General features: G+C 42.9%; 1 protein-coding gene across 7 annotated transcripts in view; it reads left to right on the forward strand.

Annotated features, from left to right (window-relative positions):
* Positions 1-25136, forward strand: part of ARL15 (ADP ribosylation factor like GTPase 15) — a 372284-nt gene that overhangs the window by 50977 nt on the left and 296171 nt on the right. For 6 of the 7 annotated variants that reach the window (XM_068271762.1, XM_068271767.1, XM_068271765.1 and 3 more), the window contains exon 1: positions 476-564. The exons of the other annotated variant lie outside the window; for it this stretch is intronic. In XM_068271762.1, the coding sequence (XP_068127863.1) occupies positions 508-564 (57 nt within the window). In that variant the 5' untranslated portion in view covers positions 476-507. Of the gene's footprint in view, positions 1-475; positions 565-25136 lie in introns of those variants that run through there. 7 annotated transcript variants of the gene reach the window in all.

Here is a 25136-nt window from a genome sequence, read left to right on the forward strand (position 1 = left end):
CTTCTGTCAGGGCTGTAATGCTGCTGGCAGTGTGTAGCTACGTTACATGTTGTGCACTGGTAAGGAATGGGCATTCCTGGTCAATGTGTGATCGTTAATAACCTAAATCAAATATTGAAAGGCAGTGTCCAAATGGAATTTATTTAGAGACTCTGAAAGGGGCACTACAGAGAAAAACTGTAACATTTAAAATATGTGCAAATATATACAAATAAGAAGTACATTTTTTCCAGAGTAAAATGAGCCATAAATTACTTTTCTCCTATGTTGCTGTCACTTACAGTAGGTAGTAGAAATATGACAGAAGTGACAGGTTTTGGACTAGTCCATCTCTTTATAGGGGATTCTGAGGTATATATTTATTTTCAAAAGCACTTAGTGAATGGCAGTTGCTCTGTCCAACTGCCATAAACTGTGTAGGGAGCAGGGAGGCTGGCCAGCATCATTGTTTAAATTATTTTTTGGGAATATCTTTATAAAGAATAAAAGTCTTGCTGAGAATCCCTTATGAAGAGATGGACTAGTCCAAAGTCTGTCACTTCTGTCAGATTTCTACTGCCTACTGTAAGTGACAGCTTTATTGGAGAAAAGTAATTTATGGCTCATTTTACTCTGGAAAAAATGTACTTCTTATTTGTATATGTTTGCACATATTTTAAATTTTACAGTTTTTCGCTGTAGTGTCCCTTTAAGCGGAAAAAAAAAATTATGATATAATGAATTGGTTTTGTAGTACAGATAATTACTAGAACATTAGTAGCAAAGAAAATATTCTCATATTTTTTATTTTCAGTTATATAGTGTATATTCTGTCATATAAGACTACTTTTAACCCTTGAAAATCTTCTGAAAAGTCATGGGTCGTCTTATACGCTGGGTGTCATTGATGCCGGGTGATACCGCCCTATCCTGTTACCGACTCTCAGACCTCGCTGCTGAGGACTGTAGTAAAGCGGCGCAGGCGCACATGTGTGAGATCTGAGAGGCAGAGAAGTAGGTAAATAGGATACAAGAGTGAAAGAGGCGTGTTTTATGAGCACAGCGCAATCTATTCTTCCATACTGCTCTGATAAACAAGGAGAGATGACCAATCCATTTAGGGAGAGTGAGAGTTGACCAATCCAACCAGTCAATCGCCTATATACTGTGGTATACTGAGTACCACATACAGTACAGCACCAGTATCTGTTCATACATAGCACCAGTATATGTTTTTTCAATTTTTATTTGGTGTGTGTTGGAAGAGGGGTTGTCTTATACGACAAGTATATCCCAAACTTTCTATATTTTAACTGGAAAAGTTGGGGGTCGTCTTATACGCCGGAATATACGGTAGTTTTTTTTTTTTTTTTATATATAATCATTTATAACCTTATACTCTTTTAATATTTGCAGTTTGCACAATGCTCAGCACTCTAAAGGATTTTGCAGAGCAGGCCAGTGAACTTTTGAACTGTCCTCTGCAGAAAAAAACAATACAGATCCAGACACTTGAGAATGAGATAATAAGCTTCAGAAGACAGAGCTCTCTGCGACTTTGAACGTGGTGGAGTTCAATGGCTCTTTTGCATAGATAACTGGAGTTTAACTCTTCCTGTACTGGAAACAATATTAGATTTATGTATCTGCTCCTAATGTTTTATTTCTTAGCTGTACTACACATACAAATCATTATATCATAATTTTTTTTCCCGCTTCAATGTCTCTTTAAATGTGACGTTTACAAATGGGGCCGCATACTGGCCACATGCCAAAAGACTATTGTCCCTCTGCTTCATTCATGAAAATTTAGGCTTGGTTCACACATAAAAAGGTGTGCAGTCCTGTCGGTTTTTTTGACAGTTATGTCTGTCATCCTTGTATGCAGCAATTGTATAAAGATCAGCTGACTCTTGGGTGCATGTAGGAATAACTTTATTATCAATATCAAAACACCAACTGGATAAAACCATACATATAGTATATGAATTTACCCCAAATATAAAAAACATCCCCCTCTAAAACATAACCAAACCCTGTAGAGAGGCCATCTCACTAACACCCTAAAGTGCACAAAAATAGAGCTTACAGAGGCTGCAGTCCTCTAAACTCTCCAAAAAGGTATGTGCACCAGCTGGTATGTAAAGTTCATCCAAAAAGCGACACTAGCATAAATCCAGTTGAACCATTTGGTTACTATTGCAGCAAAATCCAGTCCTGGTTGCCCAGTTACACAACAGGAAATATCAAAGAACCATCAGGAAACATCAGAGGGTATCCATCTTTGTTATTATGCACACATTAGTATTGGACTCAATCGCAGTCCTCCAAAAGACATGCCAATGTAGTAAGCTTGCAAAATGGTCACTTGAAATGCTCCTTTTGATTCCAGCTTCAAATTTATTTAGTCATGTAAATTGCACGAGACAATGCAAAGCAAAGCCAACACAGAATCATGCAGGTAAGCTGTATGTCAGTGTCCATATATAGGTGACCAGCATTTAGCATAGATATAGCTTAATGGTTTGGATGCAGCCAGTGTCAAGAGCCATGCAGATTAGAAAGCGTGGTAGCAGATGGTAAAGTTAGTGTTCATTTGCATATGGTCAACTGCTGTGCTGAATATCAGCGCATAGTTTGTGATAGAGTGGAGGTATAGTTACCAGACCGGCAAGATGGTGGGTGCCAGTTCTCAAGGGTGTAGTGGTCGGCCTCAGACGCTAAACGTCTGACATGTGTCGCCGTTCACTGTCACGGCCTCTTCGGAGACAAGCGTCTGTCATCCTTGTATCATTGTATATATTTATTGTCCAGCGCTGCGTAATATGTTGGTGCTTTATAAATACAATAAATAATAATATTTCTGTGGCTGTGTTCATTGTACATTTCCGGTACAGTCCTTCCGGTTTTGTATGTGTTTCTATGGCCGTGTTCACACATAAAAGGTGTACATGTCCAGTCTGTAAAACTGATAGTAAAATTGATGCAAAACTGACCGGACAGGTGAAGACTGGACCGGAAATGTACAGATTTATGTATGAACCAAGCCTTAGGGGACTGTTTGTTTATTGGACTATAGTGTGAGGTGAGACTGTGTTTTCCTGTCTCTTGAAGTTGTTATATAATTTTGGACCTTTTTGGTCATACTCAACACACCAATCCATACCTTAAGTATTGCCTTGCTTCTATGTGACTGGGCTCCTGAAGAAGTAAACCTTGTTCGTGAAACACATTGGGTCTGCCTGCCAACAATTACATTTATGAGATCCGCTCTCTTTGGGAACATCTCCTATTGTGTATATATGAAAGTGTATGTAAACTATGTGTACATTCAGACTTACATTGTGACTAAAATTCTGTATCATTATTGTTCAATATATTTAAAAGTTTTTCCTGTTAATTGGCCTGTATAGGCCTTTTCTTTTTTTAAAATTTGATCTGTATTTATGTTTTTGTTTTATATACCCTTGTTTGGGTGACCTGCTTCCATAATTCCCTTAAAGGGAAGGTCCAAGCAAAAAAAAAAAATGAGTTTAACTTACCTGGGGCTTCTACCAGCCCCATGTAGCCATCCTGTGCCCTCATAGTCACTCACTGCTGCTCCAGTCCCCCGCTGGCAGCTTTCTGACCTCGGAGGTCAGGGCCGCATTGTGTACATTTTTACGCATTCCCGCTAGTGCAGCAACATTAACATATACATTTTTACGCGTTAGTGGTGCAACGCATACATTTTTGTTCCTGCACTAGCTGGAATGCGTAAAAATGTATGCAATGCGGCCCTGACCTCCGAGGTCAGAAAGCTGCCAGCGGGGGACCGGAGCAGCAGTGAGTGACTACGAGGGCACAGGATGGCTACATGGGGCTGGTAGAAGCCCCAGGTAAGTGAAACTCATTTTTTTTTTTTGCTTGGACCTTCCCTTTAAAGGGAACCTAAAGCAAAATTTTACTTACTTTGGGCTTCTACCAGTCCCCTGCAGCCGCCCTGTGCCCGCACCGGGATGAACCAATTCTCCGGTCCCCCACAGCCGCTGAGTTTCTATTTCGGCGACTGGGCCAGTCGATGGCCACATCACCTGTGCGGCCTTGGCCATACTCCCACTGCTGGGAGCATCATGCGCATGCTCAGTACAGCCAAGCTCAGCTACACTCGCGTTCTGAAGACACCAAGGGAACAAGCCTTGTGTCCAGGGGCTTCCCTCTAACGAGCTCAGTATATACCTTCCTTCTTTTGTGGATTCAGGATTGATTTAATGTCTGATGTATTTTTATTGTTTCTATGTCCTCATTGGGAACTATTCCTTTGCTTCGTGTTCCAAAACTATAAAGTGATATTAACAAGCTGACACATCGCTGCATTTTAGCAGTTGTGGAAGTGTGTTTAGCTATCAGCAACAACAAAGAGATGATGTGCCTATTCAGCAGTGATGCATTGTGGGACCCCTCATATGCTCACTCCAACCTGAATAATCGCTTATACCTTCTGTTTCAAGAAGGCAAAATTCTGCTTTCAGGCTGGTGCACACCAAAGGAGCTTTTCTGAGTGATTTGTGATTTTAAAAGCTCCTGCTAAAGTTATCCTATGTGTGTGTTCACACTGGAGTAATGTGATTTTGTCAAAATCCCTTTTAGCATTGCATTAGCAACAGCTTTTAAAATCTCTAGCGTTTAAAAAGCTCTTGTGGAGTGCACCAGCCCTTACATAGCATTTTAGTAAGGCCACTTTTCCATGAACTGTTGATAGGCAGTGAAATGCCTCTCAAACTCGCACAACTGCTCACTGCTGCCCGGTAACTGCTTATTGCTGCCTGCCAACTGCTCACTGCTGCCAGGTAACTGCTTGCTGAGCACACAGCTCAACAGTCCGTGGAAAAGAGGCCTAAGGAGGATTTTCACACTCCTAAGGGTTCTGGTTCACCATGAGCTTGCTGGGCAGTCTGTAACTCTATGTGAAATGTGGAGGTCCTGTGGACAGGAAGTAAGAAACTACAAAAAATTGTCAAGTTGATTTTGTTTATTTAAGTTTGTGTTCCTGTTGGCAAATTTATCTTGCATCTTACCTAGACAGGAATTGAGGAAAGCACTTACTATAATGTAAACTTTCACATGATGCTCAGTGCTTGAAAGTATAATTGTGGTTTCAATATATTGTACATTGCATTGATTCACAAACTGTTTTGAAATATGAAAATCACTTTTCCGGTTCAATTGGCAGCCAGCTAAGGGTTTGAAATGCTAAATTATGCTGCTATACAGTCCACACGTAGTGAAAATGTACACTCCAAATTTTCATTTTTTCATCTTGGGTGCTTTTTGCTGTGAGGTATTAATTCATGTAGGTCAGTGTTCTCGCATCTACAGGGAAATTATTTTACCAAATGTCTGCTCACCGCCCATGTGCATACAGTTTGTTTACACTGTAGTTGTGAAAGGAGAGCGATAAAGCAAAGGAAAAGACAGTAATGTTTAGAAATGTTTGCTGAAGGGTTTGTGATGAACTTAATTGTTGTTTTTTTCCACAATAGTGGAGCTACAGGAATACTTGGGCAAATCTGGATAGCCATTGCTTTAGGAAGTCTTTTTTTTTCTAACGGATTTCAAGCCTAATGGTGTTCTATCAACTACTAAATGGCAATGCATTCTGAGACTTAAAGGAGTTATCAGGCTAAATGAACAAAATAAGTGCTACTTACCCGGAGCTTCCTCCAGCCCCAAGCTCCCAGCATGTCCCTCGCCGCAGCTCTGCAGTCAGCCGTTCGCCGCAGCTCCATCCCGGTCCCCGGCGATGACGTCAGGCCGACCTCCAGGTTGGCCTGTACTGCGCCTGTGTGAGCGGCGCTGTCAATCACCTCCACGTGAATCGGAGCAGATGGCGCAGTAGTTCTGCGCCTGCGCACTCCAGTCTACGTGGTGATTGACAGCGCCGCTCGCATGGGCGCAGTACAGGCCGACCTGGGACTGGGAGGGAGCTGCGGCGAGGGACATGCTGGGAGTTTGGGGCTGTAGGAAGCCCCGGGTAAGTAGCACTTATTTTGTTAATTTAGCCTGATAACTCCTTTAAAGAGGAACGGTCACGAAAATCTTATGATTTAAAACACATACAAATAAGAAGTAAATTTCTCCCAGAGTAAAATGAGTCATAAATTACCTTTATTCTATGTTGCTGTCACTTATAGTAGGTAGTAGAAACCTGAAATTAGCAACAGATTTTGGACTAGCCCATCTTCTAATAGGGGGATTCTGAGGGTTTTCTTTATTTTTAAAAGCACTTAGTGGATGGAAGTTGCTCCGTCCAACTGCCAAAATGGTGTGCAGGGAGGCTGGCCAGCATCTTTGTATTAATAATTTTCAGTGAATGTCTTTATAAAGAATAAAGGCCCTGGTGAGAATCCCCTATAGAGAGATGGACTAGCCCAAAATCTGTTGGTAATTTCAGATTTCAACTACCTACTGTAAGTGACAGCAACATAGGATAAAAGTAATGTATGGCTCATTTTACTCTGGAACTTCTTATTTGTATGTGTTTTAAATTTTAAGATTTTTGCGATGGTTCCTCTTTAAGTTGGTCATCAAGAACAGATCAAAACCAGGGCTAATTGGCTAAGAATAGCTGCAGATCATACAAGCAGGCTGGAGCAATGCTTCCGGCCACACTTTTGCTGAGCCTTCTAGGTTGAGCACCTGAGGCAGGGTGAAAGTGACCTGGAATATTGTGCAAGCCTACCTGTATGCACTGGTGATCACCCTTACTGCCCAGCTATTCCAGGTAATGGTGATCAACACTATTGTCCAGATGTCCCAGAGACTGGTGATAACCCTTATTGCTCTACTGTTCCAGACAATGGTGATCACCCTGCTTGCCCAGCTGTTCCAGACAATGGTGATCAGTCTTCTTGCCCAGCTGTTCCAGACACTGGTGATCACACTTATTGCCCAGCTTTTCCTAGAAGTGGTGATCACCCTTAGTGTCCAGCTGTTTCATTAGTGGTGATCTCCCTTCACTGCCCAGCTGTTCCACGGAGTGGTGATGACCCCTACTACCCATCTGTTCCAGGGGGTGGTGATCACTCTTATTGTCCAACGTTTATCAGGAGTGGTGATCACCATTACTTGCCAGCTGAGTGGTGATTACCCTTTACTATCCAGATGTTCCATGAAGTGGTGATCAACATTGCCGCTGAGCTGTTCCAGGAAGTTGTGATGACCCCTACTGCTGCCCAGCTGTTCCAGGGGGTGGTGATCATACTTACTTCCCAGCTGCTCCAGGCAGTTGTGATCACCCTTATTGCCTTGATGTTGCATGTAACTAAGATGCCTGCGGGATATGTTTGGTTCATTGTTGTTCCCCATTTCTTAATGAGTTGAAGGCTTCATACATTTGTGTGGACTCCATTCCAGATCATTTTGGCCAACCTGTAGGCTGCTGAGAGCTGACATGTCTTGTCTTTTAATTTTAGACAGCATCAGAATGCCTCCAGATCTCTTATGCTGTTTGTAGAATTGGCATTTACACGGTAAGGTGTTCATGCTGCAGCCGGCTTGTGTCAGTGTACCGTGTACCATGTGCCATGCCACCAGTCCTCTGACATTCACTGAGCGAGCATGCCTTCCTCTGTGACTAGTTCCGTCATGTGTTGCATAGTTTACCTGGGCCTGTCTCTTTATAGTAGCTCAATGCAGCCACAGAGGAGAATGGAGTAAAGTACACCAATGTTTGTGTTCTCAGCTGACGTGTATAGGTTATTTTATTACATTTATTACAGTCTGCGCATTCTCAAGGCAAACTTGTCCCGAGAGTTTATTCCCCAAACTGGCATAAACATTTTTCCAATGATAGCATTTTCCTCTCTGTATAAACACAGCTTTGCCATGCTCTTTATACCATTCTATACAACGCCTGGCAGGGTCAGGACTCCATTGCTTGGGTCACAGTTCAGGGCCAAGGCTGTACAGATGCACCACAGACTGCAGGCTAGCAGTGGGTTCTGTTACTATGCGAGGGGAAGAGGGTCAATGGCACAATGCTTGACGGAACAGATGGGGTGAATAGGAGAAAAATTCCCTCGGCCTGTGTTCAGATGGGTCAATTCCCCAGGTGGCTTGACCACCGAATCATCAAAGGGTGTTGGCACCGCACACAATAGAACTATCTTGCTTATGTATGTACAACACATCTTTGTTTAACCACTTAAGGACCAGTGGATTTGGCGCAGATCTGTGCTGCGTGGGCTTTCCAGCCCACAGCACAGATCAGGAATCAGCCAGAGCGATCAGATTTCCCCCCTTTTTTTTCCCCACTAGGGGGATGTCCTACTGGGGGCGTCTGATCGCCCCCAGTTGTGCCTTGCGGGGGGGCTCTTCAAAGCCCCCCTCCGCAGGGATTCCCAGCCTCCCCGTCCTTCCCTCCCTCTCCCGCAGGCTATAGTCTTCAGCCTATCAGAATGCGGCGATCCCCGGCCAATCAGAGGCCAGGGATCGCCAATCTCCTTTACGGCGCTGCTGCGCAGCAGCGCCATATGATGTAAACAGCGGGGATTTCTTCCCCGCGTGTTTACATTTCGCCTGCGGGCCGCGATCGGAGGCTCGCAGGCAGTTCACGGAGACACCCTCCGTGAACTGACATGAAAAGCGGCCGTTTCCATGTAAAACCACTTAACACCTAGGTCCGCCGATCGGCTGACCGTGGTCGTTAAGTAGTTAATAATAGCCACACACTACTAGACTGGCAGATTTTTATTATATCAACTGAATATTTTACTATATAATCAGGTGCTAAAAAGAAAACTCTCAGGAAATTTGCAGTACGAGACATTGGCCCATATGCAATTCACATTTTCACCCAAGTTTTGGGAGATATTTTTTAACCTTATGTTTAGAATAAGTTTTCAGCATTTTGCAATTGAAAAAATATCAAAAGTATGTAGAAAAGTACTGCAAAATATTTTCTTGCTTTGCTGTGGCTTAAAAAGCATTTAATTGACAAGGTATGAAACAAATCAACTTAGAATGCATATGGACTATTGGCCCACATGCAGTTAACTTTTTTTTTTTTTTCTCCTGAATTTTCTCCTAAGAGATAATTTTTCAACTTCTTTTTAAAAAAACTTTTCAGCACTATGCAATTGAAAAAGTACCAAAAAGTAGATGAAAAAATGCTGGCAAAATTATTCTGTTTTCTTGCTTCCTGATGGCTTAAAATAATTTTATTTACAAGGTGTTAAAATATTACCTAGGAGAAAACTCAGGAGAAAAAGTTATTGCATATGCAGTGTTCTCCCCAGAATTTTTTTTCAGCCGGGTGGCATGAAAAAGTAGCCGGGTGGGGCGAGATGAGAGAAATCTTCTCTGCACAACTCTGCTTATAGTAGAGGAGTTAAGCCGATGACAGCCGGGTGCTCACCAAAACTAGCCGGGTGAAGCACCCGGCTAAAAGAGCCTGCATATGGGACATTGTGTTTACAGTCAAGTACAGACCTACTATGTTGGTCATCTAGAATGGTTATTCTTATTTTTGCTTGGGTATAGCACAATGACCTGTACTGTCGCAGTGATGGGAAGAGGGGCGATGCCGTGCTGCATGATGGGTGGCTTCTGGCTGGCGGGATAAGGAGGGTAAAAATGGGTTTGGCCATCGCCATCCCTTAAAGATCCAAAATACACGTGGGCATTGGGATTTTGCGGACTGTAGTTAGTTAAAGCTACCACTGGTGTTTTCCCAAGTCCAGCTAAGTACAGGTACATCTCAATAATTTAGTGCTATTAAAAATTCATTTATTTCAGTAATTTAATTATTTAATTAAAAAAGTGAGGCTCGTAAATGATATAGATTCATTCTACACATTAATATAATATATTTCAAAGCATTTATTTCACTGTCTCAGAAAATAAGAATAGTGTAAAAAGGTTTAATATTGAATAGTGTAGCCTCACAAGCCCATAGGCATTGCATTTTCTCCTTGGTGATATATTCATCATTTGTCAGTAAATTGCCTTTTAAACCACCAGCAAGCAAGGAAATACTCAAAATAATTTTCATAGTAATTTTTCACCTGAGCGCTAAAAAGTTATTTTTACACAGAAGATGAAAAATTATCTCCTAGGTGTAGAAAACTAGGGAGGAAAAGGTGCCTTTGTCAATAGAATGGCTTTTACATCACCAGCAGGCAAGAAACACAGAGAGCCCGATATAGTGCAGTATGGACTGGATTGATGTAAGAAAGAGGCAAGTATGTAAAGTTATACTCACAAACATGGGGTACCACTAAGGCAACCACTGTAAATGCAGGTGGGGAGATTAGACCTGTCCCCACTCAGGATTAAGAAATCGCTCTCTGTAGATCTGGAAACAAGGGGTTAGCACCCTTCCACCATGGGTGGACTCCAACAATGTGGAAATGAACAGAGGCGCCAAAAGAATAAAAGTAGTTAAAACTTTTAAAAAATGAGTGAGGCAGTGGTGGACTTACCTCCTCCAAGCAGACACAAAAACAGGTTGATATCATATCAACAAGCAAATGTATTCATATATACACTCCAAAGGGTCAAACGTTTCCCAGGTGACCAAAGGGTCACGTTTTGCAGGTGTGGCCCCGCTTCATCAGGCAATGGAGATGGAGCATACAGCAACAAGTGTCTGTGATTCAGCCTAGCACCTCTGTTCATTACCACATCTAAAATAGTGCATGACCCTAATTGGGTACCAGCACTTAAATTAAGTGCTTGATACTGCCCCACCAGCATGAGGCTGCATTTACACAACCCTGTCAGCACAACCTGCTATGTTTCAATATGACCCAGGTGAGGGTTCCTTTTTTTCACCTGATAGAAGAAAATATTTGAATAACCCAGTGCAGGTTTGCTGCTATTACTCCTTATATTCCTCAGCTGGAGATGATTTAATAAACTGGGTTAGTGTCAATGCTTTTTATTCAATTATCTAACCTAATGTTGCCATAGCAACCTGCAACCTTGATTTTTTTACAGCACAGCATCAACCGTACAATTCAAAAGGCAAACTTCCTTTGTCTCTATCAAGTCTACTATAAAGAAACAGGTCCACATGAACTTATTTTGTGGTTAATTCCTTCATTTTCATCAGCCATTTTCCTGCAAATGCTGATACTCAAAAATAGCTTATTTACTGTTCCTTTGTGTCATAATGCAACAACAATAAGACCATGGAGAATGTTTGTTTACCTACGACAGCCATCTTCTTTGGGCGGTGTAACTTATTTGCATGTATTGACCAATGCCACCAATCGGATCCTTGCTTTTGGAGAATAGCCTCTGGAAAGCAGATGTTGGTGGCTGAGGTAGTTTTTTTTCATGACGCTCTTACAAATAAAGCACTCACACGCCTGAGGGTTAGGCCTATATCTTATGTGAACAGAATGCTGTGTGCTGGACAGGGTGGATGAGGCCACCCTAGATGATCCAATCAATCATACAGCCAGTACGTCTGTAATCCATTTTTATCAAGATGGCCTCAAAAGCCCCATACACACACTCAACAGCGGTCTTTTATGCAGCACAATTATCAAACAACTTTTGTTGTGAAACAAGTTGAAACATCAAAAAAAAAGTTGTTTGCTATTGTTCAAACAACTGATAGGACGTCAATCCATAACGGTTGTCTTGGTTGTGGATTTTTCAGCATATCTACAATGCCTTACCAATTGCCCTGATTTAAAGTGTGATTGTCACCATAAAAATCAAAATTTCAACAGCAACTGGTCTGAGTGTATTAAGTGATAAAGATGCTAATCCTGCATTCAAAACATACCTTAGGAGCTCTGGCCCTTTTAATATCCATTGCCATTCAGTTGCATGCTGGTTTTTGTTTTATCTATAATATATTCCTCCTCTTCCCTTTATTTCCCTGGCTAGCAGCCTAGCTGAAACATGATCCTCTGCTCACTTGTGTTTACAAGCAAGGCTGAGGTGACTCAGCGATTTGGAGGAGAAAAGAAAAAAAGTTAAGGGAAGGAATTGCATCAGTATTTAGCCTCAAACTGTGGACAAAAGACATGGTTCCCACCAGGAACAGAATGCTCTTAATTTACTTATATATAAAATTCACTGAAATCAAAACATGCACAGTACAATACATGTGTTATGTAAGTAGATCAAGTATTTATCTACTTATATATGTGGTTTTTTTTTGCATGGCATAGTATGGCTAATCCTACTGCCTTAAGATTCAGGTCATACCATGGATTTGAATAGTGGTGTAAGGAAAGAAAGAACGCTTGCGCTGCAAAAACACATGTTTATTCCAGACGATCTTCAGCAATATAACTATCGCATACAAAGTGGTCAAAGGCTGTAGCCTCCGTAGAAGCGCAGTAGTGCGCGAAACGGCCATCAGGCTATCCCCTGCACCCAGCACCCACCGCCTTTCACCGTGCCTCCCCTCCATTTTATGGTATGTACACCTTTGACCACCTTGTATGCGATAGTTATATTACTGAAGATCATCTGGAATAAACACGTGTTTTTGCATCAGTGCCAGAGTTCCTCCTTTCCTTACACCACTATCCAAGTAACTTGTTTGCTAGAGCATGGTGCTGGCACCATCAGAGAGGAAGCACCTTTGCAGCCTATGATGTACAGCTAATTTTCCCACCTACTGTAGTGCCAACCTGCCTTTGATCCTCCTTTTAATAGCATGAATTGAATCTGCCATCACTGCAACTCCATAGCCCAAAGAGAAACAATTGTGATGTGTGTATACAGAATGCATAGCACTTTTATATGACTTGTTTAGAATAGTAAACTATAGTTCTTCTTTGACTCTTTAGTGCTGATATTGGAAGGTCCTACACTGGCAGAACTTGTCTCATGCTTGGTTTTTGTTGCAATCATTTGACCTTGTAAAGGTAACCACGCACAGTCATGTGATGCATTTGGCCAGTTTGCGTAATACTTCCTAGTTATCTTTTTGCTAGCATGTATACAATTGATTTTAGGCATTTTTTTGTCACTTGGATGGCTGTTCCATAAAGAGAGCAACAGAAAACTAGTAGAACAGTGGTTTGATCCATATTTGATGAGATTTTAGCATTCCTCTGTATGAAATGAAAGTGTACCTGAATTGGTTTTAAGTCTGGGATCACTTAAAAAGGAGCACTATCAAATAAAATTGAAGGTACACGCGTACAAGACATACATTTCTCCAAGATTACAATGCACTATAAATTAGTTTTCACCTATGTTCTGATCGATTACATTAAGCAGTAAATCGTACAGATCTGACCATTTTGGACTAACCCATCTCGTCATGGGGGAGTTTTTATTTTATTTTCTAAAGCACTAACTGAATGGCATTTGCTCTATCCAGCTGCCAAAATAGTGTGCTTATGAGTAGCGGTTGACCAACATCTTTGGTCCTTTTCAGAGATGGGTTTTGTACAGAGTAAAGAGATGCTGAAAATCCCCCATAAGGAGAAAACTAGTCCAAAACTGGTCAGATCTGTCAGATGTTTACTGCCTACTGTAAGTAACTGCAACATAGGAGGAAAGTCATTTATAGTGCCTCTTGTTCTGGGATAAATGTATGGTACGTGTACACATGTATATTAAGTTTTACGGTTTTCTGTGATAGTGGTCCTTTTTAAATTTGCCCCGTAGAGCACCTTATAAGATCTCTTCTTTCTTACTTCATTGGCATTATGCCAGGAGCCCACAATTAAAAACAAAACAAAGCTCACTTGATTGGGGGTTGTCCTCATCTTGGAATCCAAATGTGTCTCCTCCCAACCCTGCACAAGTGGCTCCCCTCCCACCTTGCCCAAGGGTGAATGAGATAAAAGGTGGGGAGATGCATCATAGGCTTCACTAATTCACTAAGCAGTTTAGACTAGTCTGATGGTTTTCAGTCTACTTATGGTTTAGTAAGTTGCATTAAAGGGGAATTCAATATTACCAAATGTTTTAGACCTGTTTTTAGACCTGGTCTAAACCATTTGGTAATTAGGTGGGTAAAGCAGGGGAAATGATCAAAAGATGCAATTCACAAACAAGTAGCTATTACTGACATCCTTCTCCTTTGATGAGCTCTCCTCTGCATACAATTAAACTCCTGCATAATTAATTCAAAAGGTTCCACCCTCACATCTAAAATACCTCACAATATTACTTTACCCACAGAAATCAGCTGGTCTAATCTCTAAAGTTGTCGTGGTTACTCCTTTTTTGCCTTTGTGAATTGTATAATTACTGAATGTTAGACCAGGTCTAAAAACAGGTCTAAAACATTACACCAAACCATCAGTAGACTAAAAACCATCTGTAGTCTAAACTGCTTAGTGAATTGAGGCCTGTGGGGACGGTAGAGGCAGAGTTTGAGCTCCAAGGCAAAGCTGAGCTTACAGTTGAGTTGAATGAGGATTTTTACAGTAGATTCCTGGAAAAATAATGCTTCTTTCGGGGTTACGACTAAGGAGACTTGGTAGAACTTTTAGTAAGCTCTCCAGGGCATATTTAATTTACTAGATTGTAAACCACATTCAGGTACACTTTCAATGCTGAAATGGGGTGAATCAACCATTTCTTAAAGAGAATCTGTATTGTTAAAATCACACAAAAGTAAACATACCAGTGCGTTAGGGGACATCTCCTATTACCCTCTGTCACAATTTCGCCGCTCCCCGCCGCATTAAAAGTGGTTAAAAACAGTTTTAAAAAGTTTGTTTATAAACAAACAAAATGGCCACCAAAACAGGAAGTAGGTTGATGTACAGTATGTCCACACATAGAAAATACATCCATACACAAGCAGGCTGTATACAGCCTTCCCTTTGAATCTCAAGAGATCATTTGTGTGTTTCTTTCCCCCTGCATCTCTCATGCACTGAAGTTTCAGGGTGCTCTTTTCTTCCTGCAAACAGCTTTGCCCTTGTCTGTAATTCCTCACTATGTGAAAGCCCAGCCAGCTCAGAGGAGGATTTATCCAGCTTGTAAAAGATAAGAGAGAAGAGAGAAGCTGCTCTAATCTAAATAACACACAGGCAGTGTGCATAGAGAGGCCTGGAAGGGGGAGTTCATAGCAGAACCACAACACTGAAGAACTTGGCAGCCTTCCAGACACAGGCTGACAAGTCTGACAAGAGAGAGATAAGTTGATTTATTACAGAGACTGTGATAGTACAAAGTGCTGCAGTAAGCCAGAACACATTAGAATAGCTTTTGGAACTTGTGGGATGATAAAAAACAGGATGCAATTTTTGTTACGGAGTCTCTTTAAAGTGGATCCGAGACAAATGTTTGCTGCCTTCATTTTTCTGCCCCTTACATATAGTTTATTGGGCATTTTCTCCCCAAATGCTTTTTTATTATATTTTATGTATTACCTATTTGCATGTAAATGAATGTATCCACACCCCCAGCTCCTCCAGCACCTAGGCATTCTGAGTCCCATGCTGCAAGTGCTCATGGGAGCTCAACCTGGGGAGGAGGAGACTTTTGCTGAAGCATGCAGGAGATTTCAGAGGCAAGGTGGTGGAGAGGGGAGGAGACAGGAGTGGAGTTTTCACAGGCTGAGGGGAGGAGATTCAGAGCAGCTTAGCTGTGTAATGACTACAAGCAGAACATGACCTCTCTCTTTTAATTACAGGAATAAATAATCATATACTGTTGAAGCTGTTTGCAACTAGATTTACTGTGTAAACCATCTAAACTTAAGATAAGATATATAGACAAGTTACTTGCTATAGTTAGTTTTACATTTCTGATTCTCTTTAACCAGTCACTTTTTTGAGTGAGTGAACAAATCAGGACTCAATCAACCTGTGTGTGGCTGCCTTTAGTTAATACATATGTTACACAAAACCTTTTTTGCTTGTGTGTTTTGTATTCTATCAGCTTAGTTTTAGCCATGTATGGCCATTTTGAATTGTAACATCATGCATGTTTTATGACCCAGACTTTCACCAGAATAAATGTTACTGAGCATCATCCACCCTTGTGTGGTGTCCTTTTGGCTTCCCAGTGGAAGCTGGTCACTTTCAACATGTCCTTTTTGTGTGCTAAAATAGAAGAAACAAAAGTACGGTATCCCAGTGGTGACTACGGTGAACAGCGGCAGCGTCTAAATTTAGTGTAATACTATCTGGTGCTCCTTGGGGGAAAAATCAATTAAAGGCAATATTAATGATCCAGTGTAAGTGGAAGAGGACAGTTGCAATGGTAATGGCACATCATGTGATGCATAGGAGGTAGATTTGCCCCCCAAAACACTGATAGACTAAAAGTGGATGCAGCGGCGCTTGACTGCTCCAGATCCCCAAAAAATCTTTACGAATAAGGAGTCTTCCCCACTCGCGCATGTGGCTGTACCATCTCAAGGCACTTGCGTTGCTTTGCAATTTGCAGCGGCTATTTTAAAGAGGAACTGTAGTGAAAATAACATAATGAACAAAACATTTCTTATTTTTTTTTTATATTAATTTGTAAAAGATTTAGTGTGTGTTTAACTGTTGTAAATCTTTCCCTGATTTACATTCTGAATTGTATCACTGGTGGTGACATCTTCACTTCTGCCAGGTGATCTGTACAGAATTTTCGTTACTGAGCGTTCTATGCACAGAGGGAGATATTGTTTGTTTGGCAGTTGGAAAAGGCTGTTATTTCCCACAATGCAATGAGGTTCACTGATTAGCAAACTGTCAGGGCCATGGTCATGACATCACACTGTGGGAGGGGTTTCACCACAATATGGGTAGCACGGTGGCGTAGTGGTTAGCTCTCTCGCCTTGCAGCGCTGGGTCCCTGGTTCGAATCCCAGCCAGGGCACTATCTGCAAAGAGTTTGTATGTTCTCTCCGTGTCTGCGTGGGTTTCCTCCGGGCAATCCGGTTTCCTCCCACATTCCAAAAACATACAGATAAGTTAATTGGCTCCCCCTAAAAAAAATAGGCCCTAGACTACAGTACTTACACTACATAATATAGACATATGGCAATGGTAGGGATTAGATTGTGAGCTCCTTCGAGGGACAGTTAGTGACAAGACAAAATATAAATAATATATATATATATATATATATATATATATATATATATATATATATATATATATATATATATATATATATATACACACTGTACAGCGCTGCGTAATATGTCGGCGCTATATAAATACTAAATAATAATAATAATAATAATAATAATAATAATAATAATAATAATATGAGTCACACAGAACCACCTGGTGACCTATTCGAGAAAAAGGTAAAGATTTCTCGTGGGAAAGGAGGGTATCAGCTACTGATTGGTAGGGATGATCAAAGAGATGCAAATACAATTTATTTAAATTTGGATGCAAATATATGCAGTTTAAAAATAAATGGACCAATCAATTTAACCCCAGGTTTAAATTGATTGGTCCATTTTGGAGCTGTGTATATTTGCATAAAAATTTTACATAAATTTGCACCAAGAAAGTTGCATATCATTGATCATCCCTGCTGATTGGAATGAACTTCATTCCTGGGTTTAACCTCTTGACGACCAGCTAACGCCGATTGGCGTAAACTGGTTGTCTGTGGGTTTCCATGGGTTCCATGTCAGTTCACGGAGGGTGTCTCCGTGAACTGCCTGCGAGCCTCCGATCATGGCTCGCAGGCGAAATGTAAACACGCGGGGAAGAAATCCCCATTGTTTACACTGCACGGCGCTGCAGCAGCGCCGTAAAGGAGATCGGCGATCCCCGGCCTCTGATAGGCCGGGAAACGCCGCCGTCTGATAGGCTGAAGCCTATAAGAGGCAATACAGGACGTATCGCTGTCCTGTACCGCCCATAGAGGGAAGGAGAGGGAGGAGGGAATAGCGCTGCGGAGGGGGGCTTTGAGGAGCCCCCCCCCCCCCCCCCCCGCAAGGCACAGCAGAGCGGCGGCGATCAGACCCCCCCCAGCAGGACATCCCCTAGTGGGGAAAAAAAGGGGGGGGGGGAAGTCTGATCGACCTGCCTGCAATACGATCTGTGCTGGGGGCTGAAGAGCCCACCCAGCACAGATCAATAGGAAACCACTTGGTCGGCAAGTGGTTACGTTCATCTTTAAAACCTAATCGCAATTGCACACAAAATGCGGTTGTCTAAAAATAGACGTGCACTGGCGGAAACAGTATTAACATGTTAATCGCAGTGCTCTTGCGATCAGCAAATTGCAGCAATCCAAGAACGCAGTTGCAAACCCAGCTAGTGGAAAAGGGCCCTTGGGTCCCTCTTCCTTACAGAAAATATGTCTTTTGCTTTATCCCTGTGTAAGAAAGCTGAAAGGCGTATTGTAGTAAACCTCACACTGCTGCCAGCTTTGCTGTATCTGAAATGCATCCTTCTAAGAACCACAGAGAAGCATCTACATGAGCAGATTGAGGAAATTCTGCACACAACGCTTCCCAAAGCTGCCTGGATCTGAAATCTGACCTCGTTTCAGGAAATCTTATTTCAGGCTCAATTAGGGAGGACATTTACATAACCGTGAATTACACCCTGGCACTTGCAGAGAATTATAGGCGTATAATTATATATGTGTATAATTATGATCAATAAAGGAGTTGACCTTTTTAAATATAATATAACACAATTGAGCAGAGGTGAATGAAGTGATTGAGGTTCCCAATAGTCTTGTGTACAATGGTGTAATCATATGACTTATTGAAAAAAAATTAAAAGGAAATGGAACAACATAGACATTGAAGTAGACTGTCTTGGGTTGTTTTTTTGTATTGATCTTTTATAAAGATCTCTTTGAGTGGTAAGGGCTAGTTTACAATTTTACTCACTGTACGTGATTTCTCATTATTATTATTTATTGGATTCATATAGTGCTAAAGGTAGCCATACACTGGCCGATTTGCCATTAGATCGACCAGCTGACAGATCCCTATCTGATCGAATCTGATCAGAGAGGGATCGTATGGCTGCCTTTACTGCAAACAGATTGTGAATCGGTTTCAGCCTGTCACAATCTGTTGAGCTGCTCCTGCCGCCTGCCCCCCCCCCCCCATATACATTACCTAAAGCTGGCTCCGGGTCCTCTTCTCCGCGCCGCACCGCATCCCAGCGTACACTGTGTCACTCTGTGACCAGGAAGTTCAAATAGAGCGCCCTCTATTTGAACTTCCTGGTCACTGCAGTGACACAGGAAGTTAATGTATGCTGGGATGGAAGCAGGAACAGAGCGGTGCAGCGCGGAGAAGATGCCCGGGAGCCAGCGTCAGGTAATGTATACCTGATCGGATCGGCCGCCGCTAGTGACGCGCTCCCTACCCGCGGGCGATCGACAGTATTTTTCCGCATGGCGCGATCAACGAACTGATCCGATTTCAGGAGGAAATCGGATCGGCGGGAGCGTTTAGCGCGAACGATTGGCAGCAGATTCGATCCCAGTGATCGAATCTGCTGTCGAAACGGCCGCAAATCGGGCCAGTGTATGGCCAGCTTAAGTATTACACAGCACTGGACAATAAACAAGGTTACAGATACTGGTAATCGTGGTGACAGACAACACAATATAGGTAATAAGCAGTAAGACACACACTGCCAGAGCATACACTGTATTAGCAGTCCCAATAATTCAAGTTCATGTTATTCTGTGGGCAGGATGCACAATCAGGAAGGCTTCACAAGGAGGGAGGGTCATCTAGAGGGAAGGGGTGACTGCAAGATAGGAGGGGGGCTGCATCAAGAGGTTTTCGGCAGAGAGAGAGTTAAAAAACCCCTGAAATAATAAAAAAAAAGTCTCTGGGGGATACTTACGTAGGGAGAGGTAAGCCTCTGGATCCTAATGAGGCTTCCCTGTCCTCCTCCGTCCTTCCATTCACGTGCCAGGGTCCCCCGAAGTGCGGTAAATATTTACCTACCGCTATCCTGGGCAGCTATACTAGCTGCTCTTCGTTCGGGTTAAGGCAGAGATAGCCAAACCCAATCGTCCCGCTGTACTGTGCAGGCGCGAGTCCTTTTGTGCCTGCGCAGTAGAGTGGATACCATCGGGCTCGGCTATTTCTGCCTTACCCGAATGAAGAGACGCTACTGCGCCTGCGCTGGATCCTGCCAAGGTAAACGTATCAAGCGTGTCAGGGGAGGATTCGGGGGAGCCAGTGCTGATTTCCCTGAAGCTACAGGGGACGGGGAAGCCTCATTGGGACCCTGAGGCTTCCCCTTCCCTAGGTAAGTATCCCCAAAGAGCTTTTTCTTAAAGTTCAGAGTCTCTTTAAGGCATTGATGAGTTGAGGTAGGCCTTCGTAAATGGGTGAGTTTGGAGAGCTTGTTTGAAGGTGCAGAAGTAGGGGGCAAGCCTGATGGGCAGTGGGAGAGTTCCACAGGCTGGGGCAGTTCTAGTGAAGGCCTGTAGTCTTGCATGGGAGTGCAAGATGCATGGGGTGGTTCCGATGAGATTGTTGGAGGAGAGAAGTGGGCGTCCAGGTGTGTATTTGCTGACCAGGTCAGAGATGTAGGCAACACTTGTGTATAGCTCCTAACTTGAAAAGTAACCGCGGGATACGGGAGAAACAGTGGCGCTGAGCAGAAATGGTTGCATTCGGACCATAAGACGCAGTGACTCTCCCCCCCCCCCCACACACTTTGGGGGGAGAAAAGTGCGTCTTATGGTCCAAAAAAAAAATACGGAAAGTTCTATGCAAGCCCACACGTGGGAAAATGCTCCCAAAACAGTCAAGTGTCATTCCTGCCTGGAGGTGGATGATGCTGATTGGTTCTGAGCTTCTTTATCAGCTGCTATGCATTTCTTTACGTATTGCATGCAGCAGTGCGCTGTGAAAAATCTTTGTCATAATGCATAAATGGAAACTGACCCATATGAAAACATGGACATTTCTTAATGACCGGGTGGGAGGAGGAGCCCCAGGGATGTACAATTTTTAAGAACTGTTTAAAATAAAGTCTCAAACGATTAGGAGATACAAAATATTAGACACAAAAGACAACATGCTTTGCAGGCCCTGTCCGCTTCCTTGCAGCTGAAATGTGCACCAGCCCTAAACTTCAAATTGAAAAGGACAATGATCGGTGAGCTTGCTAAGCATTTTTGCCACTTAATGTTATGTTGGGAAATGATCTTTCCATTTCATCCTGCAGCCAGCTAGGTTTTCCAAACCTGACAGCTCAAATTGCTCTTCTTTGTAGCTTTAGCAGCAGTGCTGTCTATTCTGTTTGAAGTACAGTTGCCAAGGATACTGCCCAAGCACTCAGACCTTGATGCAGCAGCAATTAGCTGGACAGCATAGGGTGTTGTGTTTTACACATATTCAACACCTGGCCACAGGTGTATAAATCATGCCCCTAGGTATGCAGAATGGGTGCTTTCAGGAGTTCAGTGAATGCCAGCCTGGTGCTGGGATAGCATGCCACCTGGAAATAGTAAATGAGTTCTCTACGCCTACGCTTGCTCCTCTATAGTCTAAATGTGGTTATATAATAGCTGAACACCAGAAGCCTCTGGCACCCTAATTAGGCAATCTGCGCTGCCATAGCCACAATTTACATTATGGCCTATAATGGCACTCCTAGTTACTAGCCGGGCTATGCGCCCAAATTGCCTGCTTTATGTAATTTGCCTTTGAGACAGTTTTAGCAGAAGTGTTGGAATATGTATTTAGCAACAACAGTCTATTATACTTATATCTATGCATTACCAGCTATAACCACAGTGTGACAGTGTGCTCTAGTAACAAATGTCTTTCTACATCCTGTGTCTGTGAGCCATTAATAAAACTTGTTGTCTGATGGTGTATTAGCCAAGAGCCATTAGCCATGAGGCTAGTTAATATCGGTTTCTCCTGTATTCTACATTGCTGCACATGAAAAAGCTAGTTTATAATAGCTTTTCTAATAAGAAGTAGAAGTGGTTGGATGTTAGGAGGAAACTGGGCCTCTTGGAGCAAGCCCCTACCACACTAGCATTGTTGTTCCGTGTATGTAATGTCTGGATCCCTCCACTACAAGAAACTAACCACTGAACCATCATGTGGCCTTTTCCTTGATTCTTGTACCTAGAAAGAAACAACACAAACTATGTTTAGGTGATTGGAAAAGACAGCATATTTAGTTATCCATTAACAAACCATTAAGCGCATTTAAAACTTAACAAGGCATTTATCAGTTAAATTATTCAAACCATGCAGCCAAGCACATTCACCTTTCACCAAGCCATGCAGCCTAAGGCAAGGTAATTTTTGCATTTAACTACCTTAAAGCGATGGTGAAAGGTTTTAAACTGTGAGTCAGTAACATTCCTGAGGTTAATAGAGAGTATGCAGCAGTCCTGTCACAAGCAGATTCATTTTCTTTCTAAATTGCTGTTTGTGGACATTTTCACCAGGCCCCTTGACTGAAAGAGCAGCTCAGAATGAACAGGTTGCATGTGGTCTGATCCGAGGGTATAGCACTGTTACCCTCTGTGTGACTCCCTTCTTTGTTAGACTTCAGCCTCGTTCACATGCATGACGAAAGTCGCCTGAGGCAGCCAATAAGGACCGCCTCAGCTGATAATCAGGTGTGTGTTTAGCGGCCCTCAACCTGTGATGTGCAACTGATCTGCTTGGCGGATCTACTCTCCCTCAGCGATGGTCGATTCCATTATTGTTCACGCCGCTTTAGTGCCTTTTACACAAAAAATTGAGAGCAAAATGCCCACTACAAGGGCAAAAGCCATGGACTTATTGGCTCCTATAATTAGGGCTGCCCAAATCCAGATCCGGGAGATACCCGGATAGTTGCTATCCGGATATCTCCCAGTAAACCTGGGGGAGGGGGGGGGGGGGGGAGTCAATCTTACCTGTCTGACGTCTTCTTTTTCCATCCCTTGGTGCCTCCCACGATGCACTCCACGCGCGTCACGTGATTACAAACACTTCCTCCTTCAACCCGGAAGGAGGAAGTGTTTGTAATCACGTGACCGCCGCTTGGACCGCATCGTGGGAGGAGCCGAGGGACGGACCAAAGAAGACATCAGAAAGGTAAGATTTACCCCCACCCCGCACTGGTAACTGGGAGATATCCGGATAGAACTATCCGGATGTCTCCCGGATCCGGATTTGAGCAGCCCTGCCTATAATATTCAAAAAAGCATCCATCTAGGCAACCATTATTAAAAAAGCCACCAAAAATCATAATTTAGTGTCAAAGGTCAAATTTATTAAGGACGTATCCCAAGGAATGGATAAAAACAATTACAACCATACAATGTACGAGTTAGCAGATACCTCCATGTGCAATAATGTTATAGGCATAATAGCCAGATAGACTGCGGATGTGGGTATTACCAAATGAATAGGCAGATACTATACATTTAATATACCTTCTCAAGTACCACAAATAATAAAGACCGCCAAACATATGGAATAAATGTACAATGATTGAGTCTTACCCAGTCCTGCAATTACTACGGAGATGCTGCCTGCCCGTGCCCCCACCACTTTAGTGCCTGTCCTGTGACGTCACCCGCGCTTCGTCATCCCTCCGTTGACCACCTCGCATAGCAACACAGCGCTGACCAGCATCTGTGCACATCAGCCAAGAGATGATGCCCAAGGGGATCGGGTCCTGATCAATCACAGGTGTTTGTACGCAGCTTTAGGGTCCTTTAACACTTATTAGTACATGTTAGTATGCGTTTTTTCCATAGCAGTGCATTGTGAAAAAGCTTTCAGTTAAAACGCATGTTGTGGGAGCTAAGTCAAAGGAAAACATAGACATTACTTACAAAATCAGTTTTCTTTCAGTTGTTATAACTGAGAGCAACTGATAAAAGGGACCTTTAGACAACAAAAAGACCCCTTTCCCCACACTTTATAGTTATCTGTAAGAAAGTGTCGAGCCACTTCTTTGCCTTCTCTGTGCTGGTCTCTTTGTGCTGGTTCACACTGCACAGATCAAAAACTGATCCAGCAAACATCGTTTTTTAAATCTGGCATCGGTTTTTCGTGAGTTGCCCTAGCGCTCGGTCAATGCGATGCATTCTTTGATCTAGAATTAACGCAGACTCCCTATATTTGCAGTCCATTCAGTGGAATGGACCAAACTGTCTCTCCGTTTCAAATGCACTGATGCGAATGGACCCTATTGATTAACATAAGATCTGTTTTGCATCTGTTGAGATCCTTTCCGTTTCGTTCCACTAAACCAGGTATGTCCAAAGTCTGTCTCTGTCTCTCTGTCTCTCTCTCTCTCTCTGTCTCTCTCTCTCTCTCTGTGTCTCTCTCTCTCTCTGTGTCTCTCTCTCTCTCTCTGTGTCTCTCTCTCTCTCTTTGTCTGTCTCTGTCTCTCTCTCTCTCTCTCTCTCTCTGTCTCTCCTCTCTGTGTCTCTCTCTCTCTGTGTCTCTGTCTCTCTCTCTGTGTCTCTGTCTCTCTCTCTGTGTCTCTGTCTCTCTCTCTGTGTCTCTCTCTCTCTCTCTCTCTCTCTCTCTCTCTCTCTCTCTCTCTCTCTCTCTCTTCTCTCTCTCTCTCTCTCTCTCTCTCTCTCTTCTCTCATCTCTCTCTCTCTCTCTCTCTCTCTCTCTCTCTCTCTCTCTCTCTCTCTCTCTTCTCTCTCTCTCTCTCTCTCTCTCTCTCTCTCTCTCTTCTCTCTCTCTCTCTCTCTCTCTCTCTCTCTCTCTCTCTCTCTCTCTCTCTCTCTCTCTCTCTCTCTCTCTCTCTCTCTCTCTCTCTCTCTCTCCAGAGTGTGGTGGTAGGTGGTCCACACATAATGGATAAAGTTCAAAACGCTCACCACCTCAAACTAGCAAATGGGGGAGAACCATATAAACCGAAACAGATATAAAGAATCGGCTGTCGTCAGTCTTCCTTCTTCTATCTAAGAAATATAGCGAGAATCAAACACCTTATCCAGCTAAAGACCTACCTGCCCTGGTTCATGCATTTTGTATCCTCCCGCCTAGACTAGTGCAACGCCCTGTTCATCAGATCTATAGATAAGGTTCTGTGCCCCTTACAAACTAGTAACAGAATGCTGCAGCCAGACTCCTAGCCAATGCCCCCCGCAGCTCACATCACCCCAGTACTGCAAACCCTTCACTGGTTGCCAGTAAAATGGACAATCAATTTTAAGATCTGCCTGCTGACATTCAAGGCTCTAAACCACATGAGACCAAATACATAGCGGATCTATTGGAACTTTATGCCCCTCCATGCACCCTCTGCTCT

Source organism: Hyperolius riggenbachi, chromosome 1 (genome assembly GCF_040937935.1).
Source record: "Hyperolius riggenbachi isolate aHypRig1 chromosome 1, aHypRig1.pri, whole genome shotgun sequence".
NCBI lineage: Eukaryota > Metazoa > Chordata > Amphibia > Anura > Hyperoliidae > Hyperolius > Hyperolius riggenbachi.